Source organism: Bactrocera latifrons, unplaced genomic scaffold, assembly GCF_001853355.1.
Source record: "Bactrocera latifrons isolate USDA-ARS-PBARC rearing strain unplaced genomic scaffold, ASM185335v1 scaffold_55, whole genome shotgun sequence".
In the NCBI taxonomy this organism is placed as follows: Eukaryota; Metazoa; Arthropoda; class Insecta; order Diptera; family Tephritidae; genus Bactrocera; species Bactrocera latifrons.
In genome coordinates this window covers 668587-691613 of record NW_017537212.1, presented here as the reverse complement: position 1 = coordinate 691613, position 23027 = coordinate 668587, and the positions used below count along the sequence as shown (strand labels likewise).

At 35.6% G+C, this 23027-nt stretch overlaps 2 protein-coding genes across 2 annotated transcripts in view; one reads left to right on the top strand and one right to left on the bottom strand.

The window, feature by feature from the left end:
* The first annotated feature begins 130 nt into the window (after nucleotides 1–130).
* Nucleotides 131–3512, top strand: LOC108974377 (protein unc-45 homolog B). Its single transcript, XM_018942152.1, has 2 exons — nucleotides 131–861; nucleotides 923–3512. The coding sequence occupies exons 1-2, from the start codon at nucleotides 442–444 to the stop codon at nucleotides 3332–3334; spliced, it is 2832 nt and encodes a 943-aa protein (XP_018797697.1). The 5' UTR covers nucleotides 131–441; the 3' UTR covers nucleotides 3335–3512.
* A 3182-nt stretch (nucleotides 3513–6694) lies between these two features.
* The window catches only part of LOC108974439 (probable serine/threonine-protein kinase nek3), a 29503-nt gene continuing 13170 nt past the window's right edge, over nucleotides 6695–23027 (bottom strand). The window contains exon 2 of the mRNA XM_018942271.1: nucleotides 6695–7379. Coding sequence (XP_018797816.1) covers nucleotides 6998–7379 — 382 coding nt within the window. The 3' untranslated portion in view covers nucleotides 6695–6997. The remainder of the gene's footprint in view (nucleotides 7380–23027) is intronic.

Genomic DNA, 23027 nt, shown 5'->3' with positions numbered 1-23027 from the left:
TATACGTTCTCTGTGAGTAATGCGATGAAGTGTCAAAGYAAAACCGAATAGAATTAAAAACTGTGTTGAAAACAAACGAAAATAAAAAGAAGAGGAAAATGTCGAAGAAATTTATTAATAGATTTTTTATTGGTTTGTAAAACAAGGCATTTGAGCATGAAATTTTGTGAATGAGCTTTTCTGAGTTTTCATGCAGATTCGGGAAAACTGTCAATTTTACGCGAGCAACATAGAATGTTATCGAGAATATTCTACAGTCAGAAAATCTAAAATTATTCATGTGCCACTCAACCTTATAAAAGTGGCCAGCAAGACAGCAGATGGAAGAAAAAAATTGAATATTGAAAAATAGGCGTGACATAATAATATTTTATTTATATACTTTATTTAAATTTAATTAAAATTGTATCTGGAAGTTTGAATAATTACAAAATTTGAATAATGACTGTTGAAGGCGAAATAGAAGCTGTTAACTACAAAGATGAGGGCAATAACGCTTTCAAATCTGAAAGATGGGAGGAGGCTGTTTCATGTTATACAAAGGCTATAGCAGCTGGTGAAAAGCATAAGGAGTTACCCATTTTTTATAAAAATCGAGCTGCTGCGTACTTAAAACTAGAGAAATATAAAGATGCTCTCAATGATTGCACCGAGTCTTTACGAATTTCACCAAAAGATCCAAAAGCTTTGTTTCGACGTGCGCAGGCCTATGAAGCCTTGCAGAAATTTGAGGAGGCGTACAAAGATGCTACTGATTTGTTCAAAGAAGATCCTACTAATAAATCGGTACAACCGATGTTGGAACGCTTACACCAAATAGTGCAGGAGCGCTTGGCACAAAATGCAAAAACTTCAACTAAGGTACATATATTTTGCATATAATATAATACAGAAATGAATTGAAATTAATAAAATATTTTAGGTCAATCAAATGATGGATATCACTTTTGACATGGGAACTCCTTCAGATAAACGTCGTTCGGGCGCCAATAATTTRTTAGTTTTGGCTAAAGAAGAGGTCGGCGCACACATGATGTTTAATGCTGGATGTATTACGAAAATTTCTACAATTACCAAAATAGAAAAGGATCCTGAAATATATTGCAATCTAATTCGCGTCGTTGGTGAATTATGTGTAGGATCTGTGGATCGAACAAAGGCAGTATTGAGAGAATTGGGTGTACCATGGTTCCTACATGTCTTAGATCATAGGCACGAAGAACGTGTTACGGCCGCCCAATACTGTTTACAAGCCATTATTAATTCATTGTCGGGTATGGAAAACAAGCCAGAAAGCAAGCCAAAAAAAGAACTTTGTGAGCAGAATAAAAAAGAAATTGATACACTCCTTACTTGCTTGGTTTATACCATAACTGATCGGACTATTTCCGGGCCGGCACGTGATGCTATCATCGAGTTATTAACGCGGAATATTCACTATACAGCCTTAGAATGGGCGGAGAGGTTAGTTGAAATTCGTGGATTACATCGACTATTGGATGTATGCTCCGAGTTGGAGGAATACAAATACGAAAGTGCCATGGAGATAACACCATCCTCGCGTACAATTGCTTCGGTGTGCATGGCTCGAATTTTCGAGAACATGTACTATGATGAAGCAAGAAAGCGTTATTCTGATCAGATTGATGAATATGTTAAAGATAAACTTTTAGATCCTGATATGGAATCAAAAATTCGGGTAACTGTTGCCATTACTTCTTTGTTGTCCGGTCCATTAGATGTGGGGAATCAAATTATAGCAAGAGAAGGCATTTTACAAATGATTTTGGCCATGGCCACAACTGATGATGAGTTGCAACAACGAGTTGCTTGCGAATGTATAGTAGCTGCAGCTTCTAAAAAAGACAAAGCAAAAGCATTATGCGCTCAAGGTGTAGATATATTGAAAAGCCTGTATAAATGTAAAAACGACAATATACGTGTGCGTGCGTTAGTTGGTCTATGCAAACTTGGCAGTTACGGGGGCCAAGATGCTGCCATACGACCGTTTGCTGATGGAGCTACAAGTAAATTAGCCGAAGCGTGCCGTCGTTTCTTAATCAAACCTGGTAAGGATCGGGATATTCGCCGTTGGGCGGCTGATGGGCTGGCCTACCTTACTCTCGATGCTGAAGTAAAAGAGAAACTGATAGAGGATAAACCGGCCATTCATGCTCTCATTGATTTGGCCCGATCCGGTGATCAGTCCTGTCTTTATGGAGTCGTCACCACATTTGTTAATCTCGTTAATGCCTATGAGAAGCAGGAGATGTTGGAAGAGATGATAGAACTAGCAAAATTCGCCAAGCATCATATACCAGAAGAACATGAATTGGATGATACGGACTTTGTAAATAAACGTATTACTATTCTTGCTAATGAAGGTATAACCGGGGCATTGTGTGCACTTGCTAAAACTGAGAGTCACAACTCTCAGGAGCTAATTGCCCGGGTACTAAACGCTGTATGTGGTTTACAAGAGCTACGTGGTAAGGTTGTGCAGGACGGGGGAGTCAAAGCATTGTTGCGAATGGCATTAGAGGGTACAGAAAAAGGAAAACGTCAAGCTTCACAAGCGTTAGCGCGCATCGGTATTACAATCAATCCTGAGGTAGCATTTGCTGGGCAACGCAGTTTGGATGTTATAAGACCACTGTTGAATTTACTGGCACAAGATTGTACCGCATTGGAGAACTTTGAATCACTTATGGCGCTAACAAATTTGGCAGCGATGAATGAGAGTGTAAGGCAACGTATAGTGAAGGAACAGGGCGTTTCGAAAATCGAAATTTACCTGATGGAAGATCACTTATACCTAAAGCGGGCAGCGGCACAATGCATCTGCAATATGGTTATGTCAGATGAGGTTGTGAAAATGTTTGAAAAACCTAATGATCGTGTCAAGTTTCTTGCATTGTTATGTGAAGAGGAAGATGAGGATACTGCAAAAGCTTGTGCTGGGGCGCTAGCTATGTTAACGTCAATTTCTAAAGTATGCTGCGTAAAAATATTAGAAATTAGTTCTTGGCTACAGGTTTTGCATACGTTAATTGCCAATCCAAGTCCCGATGTCCAACATCGTGGCGTGGTAGTTGTATTAAATATGATCAATGCAGGCGAGGATATTGCAAAGAAGCTTTTCGAAACAGATATTATGGAACTTCTTAGCGGTTTGTCACAGTTGCCAGATGACACGCGTAATAAAGCTCGCGAAATCGCACAACAGTGTTTAACAGCAGCAGAGCGCTACAATCTTATTGAAAAGTCGGTCGATGCCGTGGTGCCGGATGTGTTCCAAGAGGCGGCGCGAATTGAAGAAATAGACGAGCAATAATCTGGTTTTTACGTATTATGGAGAGATTACAAAAGTGCCAAAAGAATTGCATATATTTAAGCTTTTACAATTTGCCCGTTGCCCTTTAGTTTTGTACTATTAGTAGTATGCAATCATTCATTCATTTTATGATTCACAAAAATTTATTCATTAAAAATTTGTATGAAATTACAGAAAATGTTCATCGGCTTAATAGATTTTATTCTTGAAATTTGGACGGAACAAATAGTATTTGCGTACTAAAAATTGCTTTGAAAAATTAATATATATACTTATTAATTTGTACATACATACATAAGTGTATATATAACAATACGAATCCATCTTTTTATCGTATTACATTAAATTATACACCTCCAAACTTTTTTCTTCTTTCTTTTGTCCCAACCATATTTTGTAAAACTGCTTGGCGATTGAAAAGAATAAAAGTATTGAAAATTGCTTAAATTTACGTTAACTTCAGTTGCATTCAAGTTGTAATACCCTCCACAAATAAACAAATCTATACAGTACTTGATGGTGATCGGTCAGTTTGTACCGCAGTTACATACATATGTATATGCTATAGACTTTCTATCGTGTGACTTCTTTAATATATTGCTGGATTAAATAATACGAGATGCAGAGCTAAATAGAGAAGGTGCAATATTCTATAAAAGTGTACAGCTGCTGGCATACGCTGATGATATTGACACCATTAGCCTCAACAACCTCGCCGTTAGTTCTGCGTTCTCCGCACTGGATAAGTAAGCGAATCAGTCATCGCATTCGCGACGTGGATCATACGTCACAGTTGACAGTCATAATATTGAAGTCGTAGATAATTTCGTCTATCTTGTAACCAGTATCAATACCAACAACATTATCAGCCTTGAAATCCAACGCTGTAACACTACTACTTGGACTAAGTAGGCAATTGAAAAGTAAAGTTCTCTCTTGCAAACTTAATATATTCTGTTCAGGCTATAATGAAAAGATTAAAATTGCTTCTTTACTAATATAATATAAAATAATATGAAAAACTGAGGAATTAAATTTGTATATTGTACAATTATATATATTTTGGTAGATATGATATGTACATACATATATCAACACAAAACCAACATCCAAATAACTATTTTGGCTTTAAAAGATGTTAAAAGTTGTAATTGGTGAATGTGAAATGGACACATTACGCGAAGCTGTTGTAAACCATCCGCGTATTCACCTGTTGCATGATTTACCTAAGTTTTTAATTTTTTTGTTGTAACGGGTGATCCAAGTAGAGTTACAATTTTCAATAGCCTTTTTTGACAGATCATGTCTCGTAATTTTTGTTCCGTATCGCTTGGCATTTCGTTCATGAACTTACGTCTAAACAACGTCATTTAACTTTATTACGACAATTCACGTTCTGCAAGGAATGTGTTTCGCGGGTTCGCTCAATTTATGGTTGACATAATTGGTCTACTGAGCGTACTATTCGCAACAMCTTCACCTATTAGATCACGTGCAGCACGTAGTGAAGTAAATGTAGCAGACGTAGCTGTAAGTGTACACGAAGACCGTCTAGAGTCGATTTGGTGCCGTTTGCAGCAACTCGGACTGACGTTCGGAATGATTTGGTCTATTTTACGTCGAGAGCCTAAATTGAAAGCACACAAAGCTTGGGCAAGAACTGAAGCCGCTCGACCTTCCCAAGCGATATCGCTTAGCTCTATGGGCTCTTGAAAAGTTCCAAGAAGCTCCGACGTTTACGAGCCAAATTTGGTCAGCGATGAGGCCTATTTCTGCCTGAAGAGAAAAAATAACGGTTTGGTGTGGTTTGTGGACCGGTTGAATCATCAGTCAAAATGATGCCGATGAGAACGTAACAGTCAATGGCGACAGTTATCGCACCATGATAACCGACTATTTGATGCCTGAATTGAATTTAAGCTCGTGATCTCAACAACATTTGATTTCAACAAGATGGCGCCACTTCCCACACATCGCGTTAGACTATTCTTGTGGGGATATGTAAAGGTATAGACAGGACAATTCCGCTTCGATTCGATGTAGTGATGACTATTTGTAAGGGATAGTTTTCAAAAAATATATGCCAAATCTAAAAAAAAAGTACTCGAAATGGATGAGTAAACGTATCAAAAATTGCAGCGTTGACAAATGACGTAACTGCTCGTAATATAATATGATATAACAGTTACTGTATAGCGCCAAAGCGGAACAATTTACGACCACTTAATAGGCAGGCAATTCGTGCACATATTTATATATATATATATATATATGTATAAGCACGAGTATGTAAATAAGTGGCTACATACCAGCATTAGTGAATGAGACCAACATCAAACCTTAGGATATTTTATCTAATATCTACTAAATCAAGTAATCCATACTTTCCAAGAATTCACGTACATTTTATTATTTAAATTTACAATTATTACAATTTTAAATTGACAATTTTTAATATAATCTAAATTATTTATGAACACTTCATGTAAATATATTACAATTGTTTTTAAATTAAGTTGTTGCTGTTTATTTAAAGATTTTTTAACTGATTTTATACATATTCAATAACGCATCCCTGGAATGGTAACATTTTTAATTAAAAATTTCAAGAGCTATATTTGTAAATTCTAAATTGTTGAGTTTGTCGTCAATTATAGCGAATACAAAGTTTTACATTACCTGATACAATTCAAGAAACAGTTTCAATGAAATTCAAGTTTTAAGTACATTTTCTTTACTCTTTAAGTATTTACATGACTAGAGAAACAATCCAATCGGCATTTTGCAAAACTTGATTTGTTTTAAATAAGGATACCTCAACGTAGATATGCATGTACGTTTAAATACGTTGTATTTGTTATAACAGGTTTACAACATAATAAATTGTGAACTAATTAACTTACAGAGTTATAGTCCTTAATGTGTTTTTGTTTACTACTTAAAACGATAACTTTTATAAGTCAAATGGATATTGCACCAAACGCAAGCAATTCAGGTTATTCGAATTAGTTTAGTTTATTCAGCAGTTTCTTTAATTACACACATGTACGCATATGTACATGTGCTCTGAGTAATCTCCGCGATTATCCAAAAAAATGGGCTTCGATTTCTTGTAATAAAAACACATACAAATACAACACATTACAATAATCAACAAATTAATGAATATCCTAAWATTCACACATTTTATCGAAGTGTCGGTTTTCCCTCTTCTTTGAACCTGTTCGACTATGTGATGTAGGTGTGGGAATTCAAAGTGCTTCAGGTATTGATAATTTTAAATGTTGATCATCCTAGCATTCGTAAGTAAATATTATATATTTTAACTCATCCTTCGAGTGTATAATTATAAATAACAACAACAAAAACAATTCAAATATATATTACTCACTAAATTTGTTTATACATAGGTAAGTACATACATATGTACGTAAGACTTTTACTTCGAACCAATACGTCGTACATCTGTAAGTTTTGTGTAATTAGAATTACGAATAACAACAATAATGTTGGTTAGCGAGGCGCCAATGCCCAAGCTTGGAATTTTCAATATTTACGAAAAAACAGAAAATTAATCAATAAAATTCCACTTTTTTTTACATACATATGGAATCATCCCAACCAACATTTTGGCCATTACTAAGCTATAGCTATGCCTGAACACTACAATACTTGTACGGTAGCGAAGGCACTGAATGTGACCTTCTTCGGAAATTCGGATCCTTGTGAGCCACGCGTTTTTATTACTGGTTTTAGCGGATGTCGTGGCTTTAGTGTTAAGAGGCCTGCTGATGCCGCTAATTCTTTTAATTTTTGTGAGAATCCACTCGGCGAGTTTATGTCCTTGTTACCCATGCTGTTCTCACTGTGATAACCGTCCACATTGTCCGCACTTCCMTTGTTATTGTTGTTACAAGAGGAAATGTTCACAACATTTGCCTGCGATAACGGCACATTATTCACCCTGTACACTTGCCCATTCGTGGAGGGATAGATTATACTGGCAGCGCTACTGCCGTTAGATGCGGTGGCTGGAGTAATGTATCTGTAAATATAAAAAAGAAGAGAGAAACTTTGATAAGAACTGTGCGTTATGTTCTTTTAGCTTAATTTCACAAAATCAAACAACTGATTTCAGCGATATTTTCAAGAGTGCAAAGTATAGTATAAATTTCGATTAGTAAATAATGTTGTGCGCTACATAAGTATAACTTTTTGCATTAATTTAATTAAATATGAGCAGATATATTCCAAATTCATTGATCCATCTTTCACTATGAATAATAAGGAATATACAAAGATATTTTCGAATCAGATTTGATATTTAACTTTTCACCATAGATGATTCTGTAATTGTGTCCCTTAGGAACATAACATTATACTTTAAATAAGTAATGCAACTATATTGCCAAAAATTTACGAAAATTAAAGATACAAATAAATGAGTGTACTTGCTTGTAAAGTATATTTACCTACATGGCTGCTGATATAACAAATAACTGCGAAAGCGTCAGCAAACAAAACGCGCGGATTTATTTATTCTACACAAACACTTGCACTGATATATAAACGCAGGTAAATATTAACATACATTGATCCAATATGTTTTAATAAACTTATAAATCTACTAAATCCGCTATTATACATTAGAAGAAGAAGAAGAAAAAATACGACAAAGGCCTTAGCAACGCCCACTTTCTTGTACTACTTCTTTCTAGATGAACGTTGTTCACATTGGATTCATAAATAGAAATATTTCGGCAATTAGTGGAGTGGAGTCAAGAAACTTATTTGAAATTTCAATTAGAGAGCAGCTCTGAATAATGGTTAAAACTTTACTTTAAAAGGTTTCGCCAACACTTAAAGGCTTTTTTTAATTTGTTAAATTATTATTTTTCTTTGCGTAGAGTCTTAAATCTTTAACAAACAACTATATAATCATAAAATGTAAAATTTCTTTAAAAGTTTTATGTTATTTAAATTTACTTCATATTTCAGATCCTTTTCAATAGTTTGAAAGAAAAATTTAGATGGACAGACGGCATACAATATCATGCAAACAATTAATTATGGCCGACAAGCTTAGTTAATGAACGATTAGTGAAGTGAAAAGTGGAAGCAAACAAATTAGCTAAACACAAGTGGGCACGCGTACAAATCAAGTACGTTCACGTAACCGGCAGGAAATTCATCACCATGCTTAAAAGAAAATTTACTCTATATTTTCTAAATGCGAATGATTTCAATTATTCCATTTWACTCCTTTAATCGTCTATATTGAATATCTGTATTAAGTGCACTTGAAACCAGCGAACTGAAGCCCTGCACCATGGTGACTTTGGAACTATCGCAAATAAAGCTATTGAGATTTCACAAACCTTTCCGTTTCCTGAAGGGTCAGTGTGAATACATATTCATACATTTAAAATCAGTATTGGTAATAWTAAAATCAGTATAGTATGTTGATGTTGGGATTAGTGAGATAAACAAGTGAGTCAGTGAGTCAGCTYTTAGAAAAAACAACACGGTGCCCTGGTAATAGCATCTCTACTCAAGCACTCACACAGATGGTATAATTGCTGCTAATTGTATTAATTAACATGTACGCTACTTGTTCACGCTCGTGGTATATAGTTGTTCGCAAGAAGAGGGATTAAAACGCATGTGATTCGAAAATGCAATTTTATACAAGTATATATCGGTAAATAGAAATTATTTCGTACTGGAGACGAAAAATATATTGAAAAGTCCGAAATAAAGTACAATTAAGCACTCTTAGAACTGTGCTTTGAGTTTCTTAAGCAATAGCATGCATTATTTTTCTTTTTATCCTCTGAAATTACCATTGAAATTTAACTTAATAATATTGGTAAAAGGATTTAAGTGGGATAATTAGGTTGATTAGTTAAATCGTGTTAAGGAAGTGCGATGCCATTTTATCAAGGGGGTAGTAAGCTATTTTTTTGCATTTTATATTAATGTACAATATCTTAAGATTATTCTGTGAAAATTTGAGAGCAATTAAAGACGGAGATATACACTTATAAGTCTCCGCCCTCCGATTTTCATTTTTTTCACACCTCACTTTTCCGAAGCCGGTGAATTTTGCACAGTCTTTCTTTACATAGTTCCGTGCGTTGTAAAAAATTGTAAAATCATTAAAAAAAAAAAACTCGACAGCATAACTAAGGAAACTTRTCAACTAATTAAATCAATTTGGATTTGTAATTTCAGATGATCCAGTCATGAGTTATGCGGTTCACCGCGAATCAATTTTTTTTGGAACGTCTGCGAAGCTTCTCTGTCACCGGCTCATTTTTTTTAAGTTTTCTATGAAACTTTCACAGAATATTCTTTAAATATCATATAATTATGCTATAATTATACAAATAAATAAATATTGATTGTATCTTTAAATAAATTTGTTGAAAATATGCTTTTTTTCTCTCGTAAGGTTAATACTATCGCCTCAAAAGGACATAAGTCCACAACACTCGCMTTTCCAAACCTTCAATTTTTCAAAGGCTTTTGGTTTCATTTGTCGGACATCAAACATACAAGATTAGATTGGTATTGCAAAGAAATGTGATTTTTCAAACTTGTGCCGCTAGTTACTCTCTTACATGCGGCAGTAAGAATGCCTGTATGCAAACTGTCGGCAATTTGCGAAATATAGAAAAAATGCATTTGTACTGCTGCATATAATTAAGAAGTTGCGTTTCTACCGACAATCTGATTCCAATATGTACATATCTCCACGGAAAGTTGCGTGCAAGAGCAAATAAAAAGTTCATAACTACTCAAACATGCTTACATACATATAGTATATTACGACAAAGATGCATTGTGACGGCTTGAGGGCGTGGGAATCCGCCAGCATCTAAATGCTGCTATTGTTTTCAACTGTATTGTAAATGAGCAAAGATTTCCATGACTGTGAAAATTGCTTATTCGATATTTAGACAGAAATGAAGAGATTTTTGAAAAATTAAGAAATCAAGTGCCAGAAGATCGTGTTTGTGTTCAGTAATGGACGCAGTATTAGCTTGCTAGATGTGGGATGTTGACATTGAACTTATGACTTTGAAACGTTATTGCATTATGGCTATTTGAAACATTAATATTAATAACAATAGCATAAGTTCACTTATTCAAGGTCTCTGAATGGACCACAATACATTTTTAAAAAAGTTCGGAAAATTATTAAAATTTGATGCATTCGTTTTCTACAGAGGAAAAATGTATAGTGATGTATATATATACATACACGTATAGCAAAATATAAATATCAATTTCTAAAAGATGAACAATTTAAATAAAAAATTAGATAGACGAGCGTGCCTTTTCGGAGAACTATTTATTTGTAACAAATTTTGAAAGTTATTAACATATATTATTGGTATCAAGTGCTTGAGTACTTTGGAAATAATCATAATTGCAAGCAGACATTTGAAGCTTCGTTTGTTTCCATATTCTTCACACTCTTCTTCCGAACTTTTTCAACATTCAACAATTTCSCGGCATAATTTTCCGCATAGTTTTTCTTTCACGTATGCCTGTGCAAGATGGCGGCATCCATGCCTATGAGAATGGCAGTTTTCACTGCATAAAAGCGAAAGATGCGAAAGTGCACGCATAGGCAAAGAAGAGAGAATTGCAAAAATGTAGAAATGTATTAAAAAATCCTCCAGCGTTAATTGAARCGAAGAACGTGCAAGTGAAGTTGGGCGAAAATCTTTGCAGTTCACTGCCTTCATATGCGCTGTGTATTTGCCAGCCATCTGGGTGCAACAAGTTTTGCTAGGCGAATCATTAGCGGTAATATGCGGATATGAAATGCGCATGTGCGGCGCATTTATTGTGTTTGCATTTCACTAACGCGTTCACTGATCGCACAGTTAGCAGCTACAGGGGAATTCATTGCAAGAAAAATAACATCACGCTGGCGCATAACGTTGGTTAGCGGTAGYTACCTTCGCTATTCTTCCGCCTTGGCGCTGTGTGTTGCTTCAGTCGTAATTGCATCAGCACTTATAAACGCATGTACAAAGCTGCTTGTTTGTTTGCTTATGTATGTATGTATGTACGTATGTTGCTTAGTTGCCTGCTAACTTGTCTGCACGGTTATTTGGCGAATACGCAACGCATGCGCATGCCACCTGACACCTCTGAACCGCTCTCCTGACAGTCTGTGCAATTATGCGACCAATTTTCAGTTTCGCCACACACTCGCTACTCGTTATGGACAAATTTCGTAATGACTTTACTTTAGAAGACTGCAGCAATTTTGTTTTGCCGCGTCAGTATTGTCCAGTTCTTGGTGTAAGAATTTGTAATGCAATCGAAACGTTTACAGAGCTTTCTAACCAGTTCCTATTGCACAACTTAWTGCATATACTTTTGGGATGTATTTGAATAATGCAATATTTGGTATTTTATCTAAATATACTCTGGGCTTTAGATGGGCTATATTGTATCTAAATCATAGAGGCGAGAGAGCATCCGTTTTTATGATTTTAACATTTCTGAAGAAATGTTAGTATTGTTTAGGAAGGTTATTATATTTAAATAAAAACATAGCACACAAAATAAAAAAAAAAAATAAACGATAAACTTGGCCCAGCGATGCTCCAACTTCCTTAACAATGACGGCGATAACCTGGTAGGTCTGTGTCACGTCACGTTATCCCCGTGATAGCCGTCACTTAGACGTTTCTCATCTGAAACACATGTGCTGGTGGGTGAAACAGGTGATGGCGTCTGCTGCTGTGGTTCTCAACAGTCGAATATCTCGAATATTTCTGGCATAAACAATCATCGCATTTAGGTGGTATGTTGATACTCAACAAGAAGATTAGTTCCCTTTTGTTTTTCATATACACATTTAGTACTTAGCACATTTCGGGTATTCTTATTTTGTTTTAAAATTAAAATTCAGTTGATTTTCATTAATTACTGTTCCTTACCTATATGACAAAAACAACATTTATAGCGTTTAACGATTCGTTTTTGTGTTGCAAATCAAAGGAAGTCAAAAACAGTGAAGTTTTCAAAATTTTAACCGGTTGACAGTGGGAATCTGGTCGGTTAACAGCCAAAATACATAGACTTGAATTGTAGCAGCATTAGACATTTTCTAAAAAGTAATATGTATGTACATCTGACAGTGCAGATTAGCAAATAAAAGCAGGAAGTAGCGCACAAATTTAAGTTTGCTACGATTTGCAAAATGAAAAATTTAATTTAAGAACAAGTTATACCAAGTAAAATTGTCTTGTTCATAATTCAGGCAAATCAACAAATTATGTACGCTATTAAGTATTGCTTGGTGGTACTTCCCACCTTTCACCACATTCCGCCCAACTAATAAATTATTTTATATTATTTTACTAACTGTGAAGCAATACACAGCTTCAGCAACGTCGTCAATCATGAAATTGCAGCAACAACATTAGTTAAACAATAAGTGGCAAAAATAGTTACCAACTGCTACATGCAACATGTTGCAGTTGACTGGATAAGAATTTCATTGCAATTCATTTCCTGCGCTTGCACTGAATGCAACAACTCCACCATTGCTGAAGCTGCGGACTACATATAGCACTTTTGATAAATTTCATCATTGATAGAAGTTGAGAGAAAAATGTTAGCGTGCCAAAGCCGAATATTAAAAAATAGACAAAAGTCTGTGGAGGTTAACTGAAGTTCAAGAATTTCATTCAGTCGACAATGCGATCATTCATTTAGCAGTAACGGAAAATGGAAGCGATAGGATGGGATCGTGCGATTTAACCGCTGTGGCAGAATGGAGAGCATAGCAAAAGAATATTTCAAAAAGATTTCAACAGCAACCGGTGGAAAAGAATTTTTTTTATAATTATTCCTGTAGTAGTTCTCTAAAGTCTACGGACGATGCTTGTATGTGTTTAATGGTCAATGACGGCGAAATAAACTGATTAGGAGTTGGCATATAAAAAGCAGAGCAAAAAAACGATAAAGGTGGTGTCAGGGGCAGCCGTAGCGGTAGAGGAAATAGTAAGAATGAAAATGCATCGCGATGAACTAGGAAGAAATCAGAGGAAAAGTTTTGATAAAACAAAAATAATTTCGTTTATGATGCCAATGTGATATCACAGCGTGCATTTCGTTAAATGTACACAAATAAGCTCGGCATCCGTATTGGTGCAGTGCTTGGCTTGAGCCCAGCGACAGTAAATCACCGCAACACCCAGGTTGCAGCGGCAACCCTGCCAATGATGGTAGGCAACAACGGTCAGTGGACGACGGTCAACACACAGACAACAAGCTGTGTTTGGGAACCGGGCGCTCAAAGGCTATTAAGGAGAAATTAAAAAACGCCAATGGGATGCCGGGTAAGTGCATTGCTTTAGCGACCGTTGCTGGGTAAATCAGTTTGCTGATGTTGCCGCAATGCTTGCTTGGCCACTCCATTACCAGGGAGAAAGGGAAATGCCGTTGCGCCTCATTTGCGACGCATTTCCATGCCAATTGAGAAGCATGCAGTATTCACGCTGCTTCTTTTACTACAGTATAGTGATGTTGTCAGTGACGGCGTTAGAGCTGAGCGTGCAAAAAAGCATTTCACTATCGAAAACGGGGTTAATGGGCAAAGTTGATTAGTTGCTTAGTAATGAATATTTCCATCGACATATGATTGCCGGTGATGATGGACATAAATAAAATTATGATGATGATGGGGGACTTTAAACATTGAAAACTGTTTTCCATCCATTAATTTTAATATTTAGTAAAACAGTTTTTAATTTTATTATTTATAGAATTTATATAAAATATTTTATTCCAATAACAGATTTAAAACCTGCACTTTTGATAAGAGATGTACGAATAAGCAGGAATGAACAATTTGTAGAAGGCATCGGCCGGACACAAGAATGCTGTTCAGGCTCGCAGCCAAACGTTCACTTTGTTATTACAATTCGCATAGATGTCTCTTGAAAATAGAGGACGCAATGCAGTTTTGTAAAAAAAAGTGTAATAGAAATGAGAACTAAAATATTATTTGTAATTGGCTTGAAGTTGGGGAATAACATTACCTAATTGACTATAATTGAAACTATTATGTATGTATACATCTGCTAAGATAATACTAACAATATTGTTTGAGTTAATAATAATGAAGAACAAAAATGACTCCAAACCAGCAGAGCAATAAGAGTCAAGTATGTTAAAATAGTATGTATGTTAAAATAGTAATATTTGCTCATGTGTATCTGCAAAGCAACACGGCAGCGTCAACGATTTCTCAATAGTGACAAACAATCATACCATAACTGAGAGTTCGAGATTCCTTCGCAGCAGGTAGAGACAATGTTTGCACAACTCATCTAACACTACAAATAAAAAATCAAATAGGTTAACAGCAATGTTTTTGTACATATTTTTTAAAAATTTAAGTTAATGATGATCTTGTTACTGAGTAGATTTGCGTGCAAGGCTTGGTTTCATAATTCAGTGTTCGTTTGGTTTTACATTGCGAAGTGTGGATTTTTGCATTTTCGTTGAGAAATAAATAAACATTTTTAAGCGGTAAGTAAATATTTGTCACAAGTAAATTAAATTTTGAACATTTAAAGCGCTAATTAATACATAACACATGTTTTTCTTATACCATAAGCTGAAAGCATTACCGTTTTTTCTACCCAGTTGCCACCTAAATCACAAGATTTGGTTCCTTTTGCAAGTGCTAGTTTATCCAACTTTCTAGAAACGCTGCTAAAAACCCTACCTTATTTTACTTAACTCAATTTTTTTTAAGTGTTCTCCTATCCACTAGAATTTGATGTTAAAGATGCTTTTTTTAATAGTATACCAAGGGCAAATGCGTGATACCAACATGAACGAAAGTTCGTTGCTTAAGTCTTTGGTTAAAAACAGCGGTAACACTTGCTGCCGCTCCCAAGCTACTGTAGCGGACGGCATGAATAATCACGGAAACACACCAAATACGGAGCCGTGAAATCAAAATTTATCACAAACTAAACCAACAATAATTACTGCGACTAATACACCTCGGATAGTTTCCCCCAAGTGCAAGGGTTCATAAATTGGCAACGAGAGTATTATACGATAACAAATGCGCATTTAAAATATATACAGTAATAACTCAAATCAACAAATGTCTATAGTGAAATGCTTTTACTCAACATCCACAAACACAGAAGCAGGATGTAAGAAAGAAGAGTGTGAAAATATCAAAATACACAACAAACAATTTGACTTTATTGCGATAGCATACACATTCCATTCGAAAATAATACCGACGAAATTGATTATGAAAGTAGAAGTCAACAAATTTGTAGTAAAGTAATTGAAGAAAGATAGAATTTTGAAACGAAAAATTTGCCACCGCAAGAACATTGTGCAATAAGAACAAATAATATGTTTAAGCAAACACCGCTATGGAAGCATTCACTCATTTATGCACCCAGCATGTAGTGGAAGCCAATTTAAGCGTCAGTCACCATCGCACCAATCTGCCTTCTGCACACAAACCCATGTCTCAGACGCCGCTGGGAGCTGCAGTAGTCTCCTTAGCTGCCACCGCTTGATTCTTACGTTTTGCCGCTCTCTGTCATGATCTTGTTCTTATTGCTATTACAGCTTTGTTGTTGTGGTTTATTGGTGGTTCCTGTTTTTGCAAAGTGGTAATTATATACTTTGAGATGTGTTTAACATGCAACAGCGCCGTTGCGTTGCGAGCCATGTCGAGAGTTTTGACAGTGAGAAGTTGGATGATAACACGGTGGCTGGCGAGGAACTAGGTAGGTGCAGCTGTGACTGCCTGCTGTGTGCACGCTTCACATGCTTTCATTTATGCCATTTCTTATGCTGTTGTTATAACAATAACGGCAAAAACAACGTGAATTCGGTGATCTGAATGAGAACAAAGAAGAGTTTTTTTTTATTTCTAGCTCATGCTTCATTTGTTGGTACATAGTTTTCGAGCGAGGTACACATTAATATCTGGACTGCATTGCTGAATGTACTTGTTGCTGCCGCCGTGATTGCAATGAGAATCTATTTAACTGGAAGCTCTGCATTGTGCACAGGAGGTCAAATATTTGATTATCGCACGAGTGTGAAAAATGTTATGGGAAAAATGCTATTTAAGCAAATACGCTTTCCGCAGGGATACATGTAAGTGAGGTGAGCTTATGGTACACGAAAGCCGATTTCTTCTTTGATGCATGTTTTGCTTGGAGACCACACTGTTCTTGCTGCCTTTCTGAATATTGGGGGAAAGCTAAGTGCATTCATTGAAGCCTAGAAACGCCTTTGAGTGTTGTTGTCAGAGTCGCAAGGAATTAGGCGATATACTTATCATACAAACGTGTACATCCTGTGTATAGTGAAGATTTAGTTTTAATGTACTCACGCCTTAACACATCGAAACTACATACATATATTAGGTAATGAAAATCATTCGTAGTGTATGTAAAAATATTATTCTGAAAACCGGAAGCCATCATAGAAGCAAGAGAACAAACCTCAATAATGACAGGAAAATTACATCTTAAACGTAAATTTTTCTTCTTCAARTTTTTGAAGTAAATTACGAAACTATGTACCTATATTATGTATTTCAATAATAGGTGGATTCTTTTGGATGAGCTATATTGGACTTATGCCATTCCCTCTTTCCAATTTTGTATATCCAAGATTTATTTAGATAGTTAGGGTTTGCCCGCTTTTTATTTGTTCAAATGAACGACGCATATATTTGGATGAAAGACACACATGCAAATCATTCTGCCTGTCGTATGGAACCTATAATTGCAGCTACAACAATAACAAACGCGAAGATTTCCGCGGAGACAACTAATCCGATGTCATTAGGAATTTAATATTTTTTCGAAAGCCTACTTCGCCGTAGTTGCAGTAATAATATTAACTTCATGTAAATGCAGAATGCTATTTGTGCCTAGTGCGAGTGTTGTTGCTGCTTTTGCCCTTCTTGTCAGTTTAGTACTAATGCCACCTTGCTTTGTTCTCTGAGTGGGGTTGTGGAGCACTCACACGGTTATTGCTATCCTCAACGGAAGCGCCTTGCTGTGCCGGTGCTGGTTGATTGTCACACTTATTGCACTGTTCTCGCCTTTGTGGGTGATTTCAATGACTGCAACTGCCGTTTTGGCTTTTTAACACATTTTTATTCAGATTATTATCGCTGTTGGGTCTACTTGGCTTGGCGTCTATAGGTTGCTCTCGTATTTTCCTATTTCTGTCATTCTTTACCTTTGGTTTTTATTTGAATGAACGTCAGTGCCCTAGTGACCAGTTGAACTACATTATTCTGACAGTTCGTTTGCTATTCGCATCAAGTGCAATAACAAATAGGTTTAACAGTAGTTTCAACAGTTACACTTTCCTACAATTGCCAGCTGTTGCTGCATTGAATGTTAAGTACGAAATTTCAAGTTGAAGAAAACTAAACACAACAAAAAGACATAAGAAGGGCAAGACAGCAGGGAATAGTAGAAATTTGCGAACCGAATTGCTGCCCGCGGAGTTGTCTGCTATTGCGCTCAGTCGCCAACTTCTATTACATCTTGGTTTACACTCCGTTCCTTTATCATAGCTTTTGTCGCTTGGTTGGCACCTTTTGGTACGACTTCTTAATTTGAATTTGATGGTTTGCTTTGTTTATTCACTCCATGCGTTTTTTTGGCGTTTTTCATTTTTTTTTTTTCTCGTTAACTGATTATATTATTGCTTATGTGTTTCCGAAGCAGACGTGTTTAGAGAAATCTCATGCTTTCTTTTTTCTTAAATTCAACGCAGTGAAATATTCGAATTCATTTGTACATAATAAATATGTATATCCAAACAATACGCACATGTATTTTTCATTGGAGTTGCTTTGATAATTCTACTAGCTCCTTCGAAGTCTATTTCTTGTGACATTTATGTTTAGAGAATTAAATAGTAAACGATTTTTGTTCATTGGAAGCTATTGGTAATACAATGTAAATGTCATCCATTACGATAATTTTTATACTCTTCCAACAACATGTTGCTACAGAGTAAAACGGAGTTTTGTTCAGCTAACGGTTACACGCATTATATATGTACATATAAGTATATACATATGTATGTATATAAATGATCAGGATGACGAGACGACCATTGCGAGATTTTACCACTGTCACGCCCACAAAACGGCATTTGCATAACTAAGCACTGAATTAAGGTATAAGACTCTAATTTGGCACAGAAGAACGCAGTGGAAATACGCGCATCTGTGCGGAAATTTTTTTGAATGCATAAAATTGGATATATTATGATTTAATGCCAAAACTATGTAAAATTGATCTACATATACATAATTATTCCCCTTACTCTAACAAACATTTTGCACCTTGACTTCCTTCCTAGATATAAGGAATATGAAAACCTGCGATCCTATATTATTTTACTCTACTTCATATCATGTACAATATATCGACCCAATGAGATACTCGTATATTAATTAAATTCTTCTTCTTCTTCTTAATTGGCGTAGGCACTGCTTGCCCAATTATATCCGAGCTAACAACAGCCTCATCAGAGGCTTGTTGTTCCTTTTCATTGGTATGATTTTTACGTGGCGGGCCCCAAACCCAGCGCATAATCCTGGCGAGGGGATGTTTCGCCTTCTCACTTTAGCTCGCCTTCAAACGAATGTTCTTAGGCTACCCACAGGACACTTGGTCAAAGACCGGAAGCCGTGAGCTGCTTGAGTCATATGTAAAAGAATCGCTTCTGGCCACTCCCAAGTGAATGGCGATCAGAGAACTTTCCTCACTTCCGTGAACTTCTTGACACTTTGACATATTAGTCAAATTAAGAGAAAAAATTTCGATTAACAAAACGCAATTTGGCTCAAAATCCGAAGATACCAATCGATATCCCCCATGAATGATTAATATAATCCCGAGAGAGATCATGTATTTGTTGGTAAAAGTACATACATACATACAAGTATATTCATTAATTGTGTATAAATTGATGTGCAATTTGACGTACGTATGTATGTATGTACTTACAGTTACATAATATTTGGGTCAACACTTTTGCTTAGTAAAGCATGCATATATTGTATGTGGGTGCGAGTGTATATAACATTTCAATTATACGCAAGTTTGATAATAAATATATTTGGTGTATGCATGTACATATGTTCGCGGACTTAAAATAATTGAAAAGAGGCTTTGTTAACGGGCAGGTAAGTAGTCGTGAAGATGCCATATTTTTTGCAATAAAAGCGGAGATTACATAACAATTTTCAGTTGTGCTTCACCAATATAAGCAGCGAATTGAATATGTACATATTTATTTCATATTTCAGTTTTATAGCGAAAGTGATCGTTAATTACATGGTAATTGTATAAGTATGTGTCACCCCTTTTTTGCTCGTTAAAATCCCACTAGCAACATATTTCCATAAATATACATATGTATGCATATTTAAATGTGCAGTCTTTTGAGTCGACTAAAGTGCGTGATGTTACGGTCCTGTTCCCGCCAGGTCGCCTATTGCCGCTTTTAACGTGACTACTTCATCTTCAAGTGTTTTTCAATCACAACTCAATTGATGTTATTCGTTTAGTTGTATATTGTTATTGTTGCTTGTTTACGCTACTATCAATATTTTGGGCTTTGTTGTAGGCTTTCGAATGATGTGCACTTATTGCAGATCGAAGTTGTGCGGTGACTTTTGCAATGTATCGCTGGCTTCAGTGGTGGCTTGCGAGATATGTATATACCAATACCATTATGTRAGGTTTCTTCATAAGTATTTATCGTGAAAACACTTGTGTGGATCCTAAATGATGTATACTTGTATGTCTATATGTACAGCATAAAGAAATTTTTTGTTTTGCAAAATTATTTAAATGGGAAATTTCACTTTCAAATTGTTTGTATTGATTAAAAAAAATCAATGAAACAAAAAAGGAAATAAATAACTCTATGAGTTAACAATAACCAAACTTGTTAAAGCAGTTTGAATAAAACTGAACATATGCGCCCAAATTCACTTTTTACATTCGTTGAATGGATCTGCCAGTTTTACGCTACCACTTGACTACGGCCGAATTACAATTCATAAATACATACATTCTCAGAAAAAGTTCAGACCGTCAATAATTTCAATGTTATTCCATTTGGTATTTTTTATGAAGGTTTGCAAAATATTATCAGATATAGTTTAGATACAATCTTTAAGTCATAAGAAATGTCTTAATAAAATAATAGTCATGCTTAGTGGGACGTATATTTCATGGGGATTTTAGTATATGAAATCTTATATTAATAATAGCAAATGTATTCATATACAATCCAATTCCTCTTCGAAATATGGGTTTTCCATAATATACATACAAGGAGCGTTCCAAAGTAAACAGGACTTTCTTAATCTAGTGCCCCCTGGTGGCGCATCTATATGTCCAGTGAGAATTTCATGGCATGTCATTCATTTTAAGTGAAGTTATTATGTTTTAAGTGTCAGTATGTTCGTGTTATCGGTGCGAAAATGAGCTTCGAACAAAGAGCCAACATTAAATTTTCTTTTAAAATTGGTAAAACTTTTACCGAAACGTTCCAATTGATGAAACAAGTTTATGGCTATGATTGCCTATACCGTAGCAGAGTGCACGAGTGGTTTCAACGTTTTCAAAGTGAAGTCATCAAAAAGAATTCATCAAAAATCAGCCGAAATCATCATTGAAATTCATGTAAATGGAATTGAATATCTCTAAAACATAGAATTATCGCTTTTTGACCGAATATTTGGGCTTACGAAAGGTGTGTGCACGGTTTGTTTCGCACAAATTGACTGACGACCAAAAATTGCTCAGAATCCAACATTCGAAGGATTTTAACAAAAATCACATTTTAAAAATTAACCACTCCCCGTATTCACCTGATATGGCATCGTGGGACTTCTTCCTTTTCGGAAAAATGCATTTGCCCATGAAAAGAAATCGTTATGCAGACGTAAAGGCCATTCAATAGACTTGCACCGGCATACTGGCGGCCATACCGGCCAACAAGCTAAAACACTCGTTCGACATGCTTTTGGACCGTGCAAAAGCTGTACAGAAATACATATATTGCTTTTGCCGAAATAACCATTTCTTCTTTTTTTAAGTCCTGTTTACTTTTTAATCCACCTTGTATGTATGGAGATAGATACTATCGGGCGAAGTAAATTAACAGCAGCCAGCGGAGCCATCAATCGCAATTTGTCACCGTTTACAAGGAAGTAACGACGGAAAGTCATTACTTTCATCAACAAATGCTATTGTTGAAATAATGTGGAGAAAGTTACGGCGAAGAGCAAATATGCACCTACACTGGTGAACTTAGATACTCTCCGGAGTTAGTAGGTAGACAGACAGACAAGTGGACGAATTTAAAATGTATTATATATAGTACATGAAACGATATGAGTATAAATATAATAGCGGAATAAAAGCTGTATTTTGTAAAATTGTATGAAAAGTTCAAAATCCTCACTTCATCATCGAGTTACATATATACGTAGTTTGCCTATATATGCACATGGATACAMAATTTGAACAATCACGAAACCCTCCAACCCACCATCAATTGACCAACACAGGAGGCACCGCAGCGTGATCATAAAAAAATTGATTTTTTGCTTTTGTCTGGTAACTTTTACTTTCGCTTAAATAATTAGCCCTGTGTTATTGCTCTCATCTGGAATGAACGTTCGGCGTGTTGTGGTAAAGCTACGATAGCGAATAAGTGCGCAGCATAAGACAGAAATGTATAAATAATCGCTATGGTCAACAATCGCTGGCATTACCATCAAGTCAACTGTCAGCACCAAGCGAAGCGGAGCTATCAAAAATTGCTTTGAAGAAAGCTTGGCTAGCAAAAATAAACAAAGCCGAAATGAGAGTCTGCCGCAGTAACACTTTACGAGTAGGTTACAACTGAAGTTTCCAACTTGTGTTATTTACATATTTATGAAATAATTGCTTTTCGGTCACTTGGATCGCTTTTAGAACTCTATATATATTTTGTACATTAATTTTTTGAGTGGTTATTAGTATTATTTATACTGAAATATTATACAAACATTTATATTTAATTACGTACATACAACACTTGCTACTCTCAAGCAGCCAAATGTAAACTTTGTTATATAGAAAACATGCAATAAGAAATATTGTGTTTTTATTATTGCCACATGTTGCTACAGAGTATAATAGTTGTTGCAAAAAAACGGTTGTTTGTGTCATCAGGATTAAAAGTCAAGTTGAAATTTAGGTGACTGTTCATCGTTAATCTGTGTGAACAGCAACTTTAATAAAAATGGAGATATCTTGATGAAACTTAGTACACGACAATTAACAAGCCCACAAAACGCCATGAGCCGAAAACCTATAAAGGGTCACAAAATCCATAATAAGATACCGTACTGTTTTTTGGTATAATGAATCGCTTAGGTAGGGGAATTTGTAGTTTAAATAAATATAGTTAAAAAAAAAAAAAAAATCTAAATAGAACGCGTTTAAAGCTCACCAAACTAAAAAGTGAACAAGTAAGGAAGGACTCTTGTAACTTGCCAGGACCACAGAGAGAGGAGAATCCAAGCCGTATGTTTGAAAATACTTATATTAGGTATATGGGTCTAGGTCAA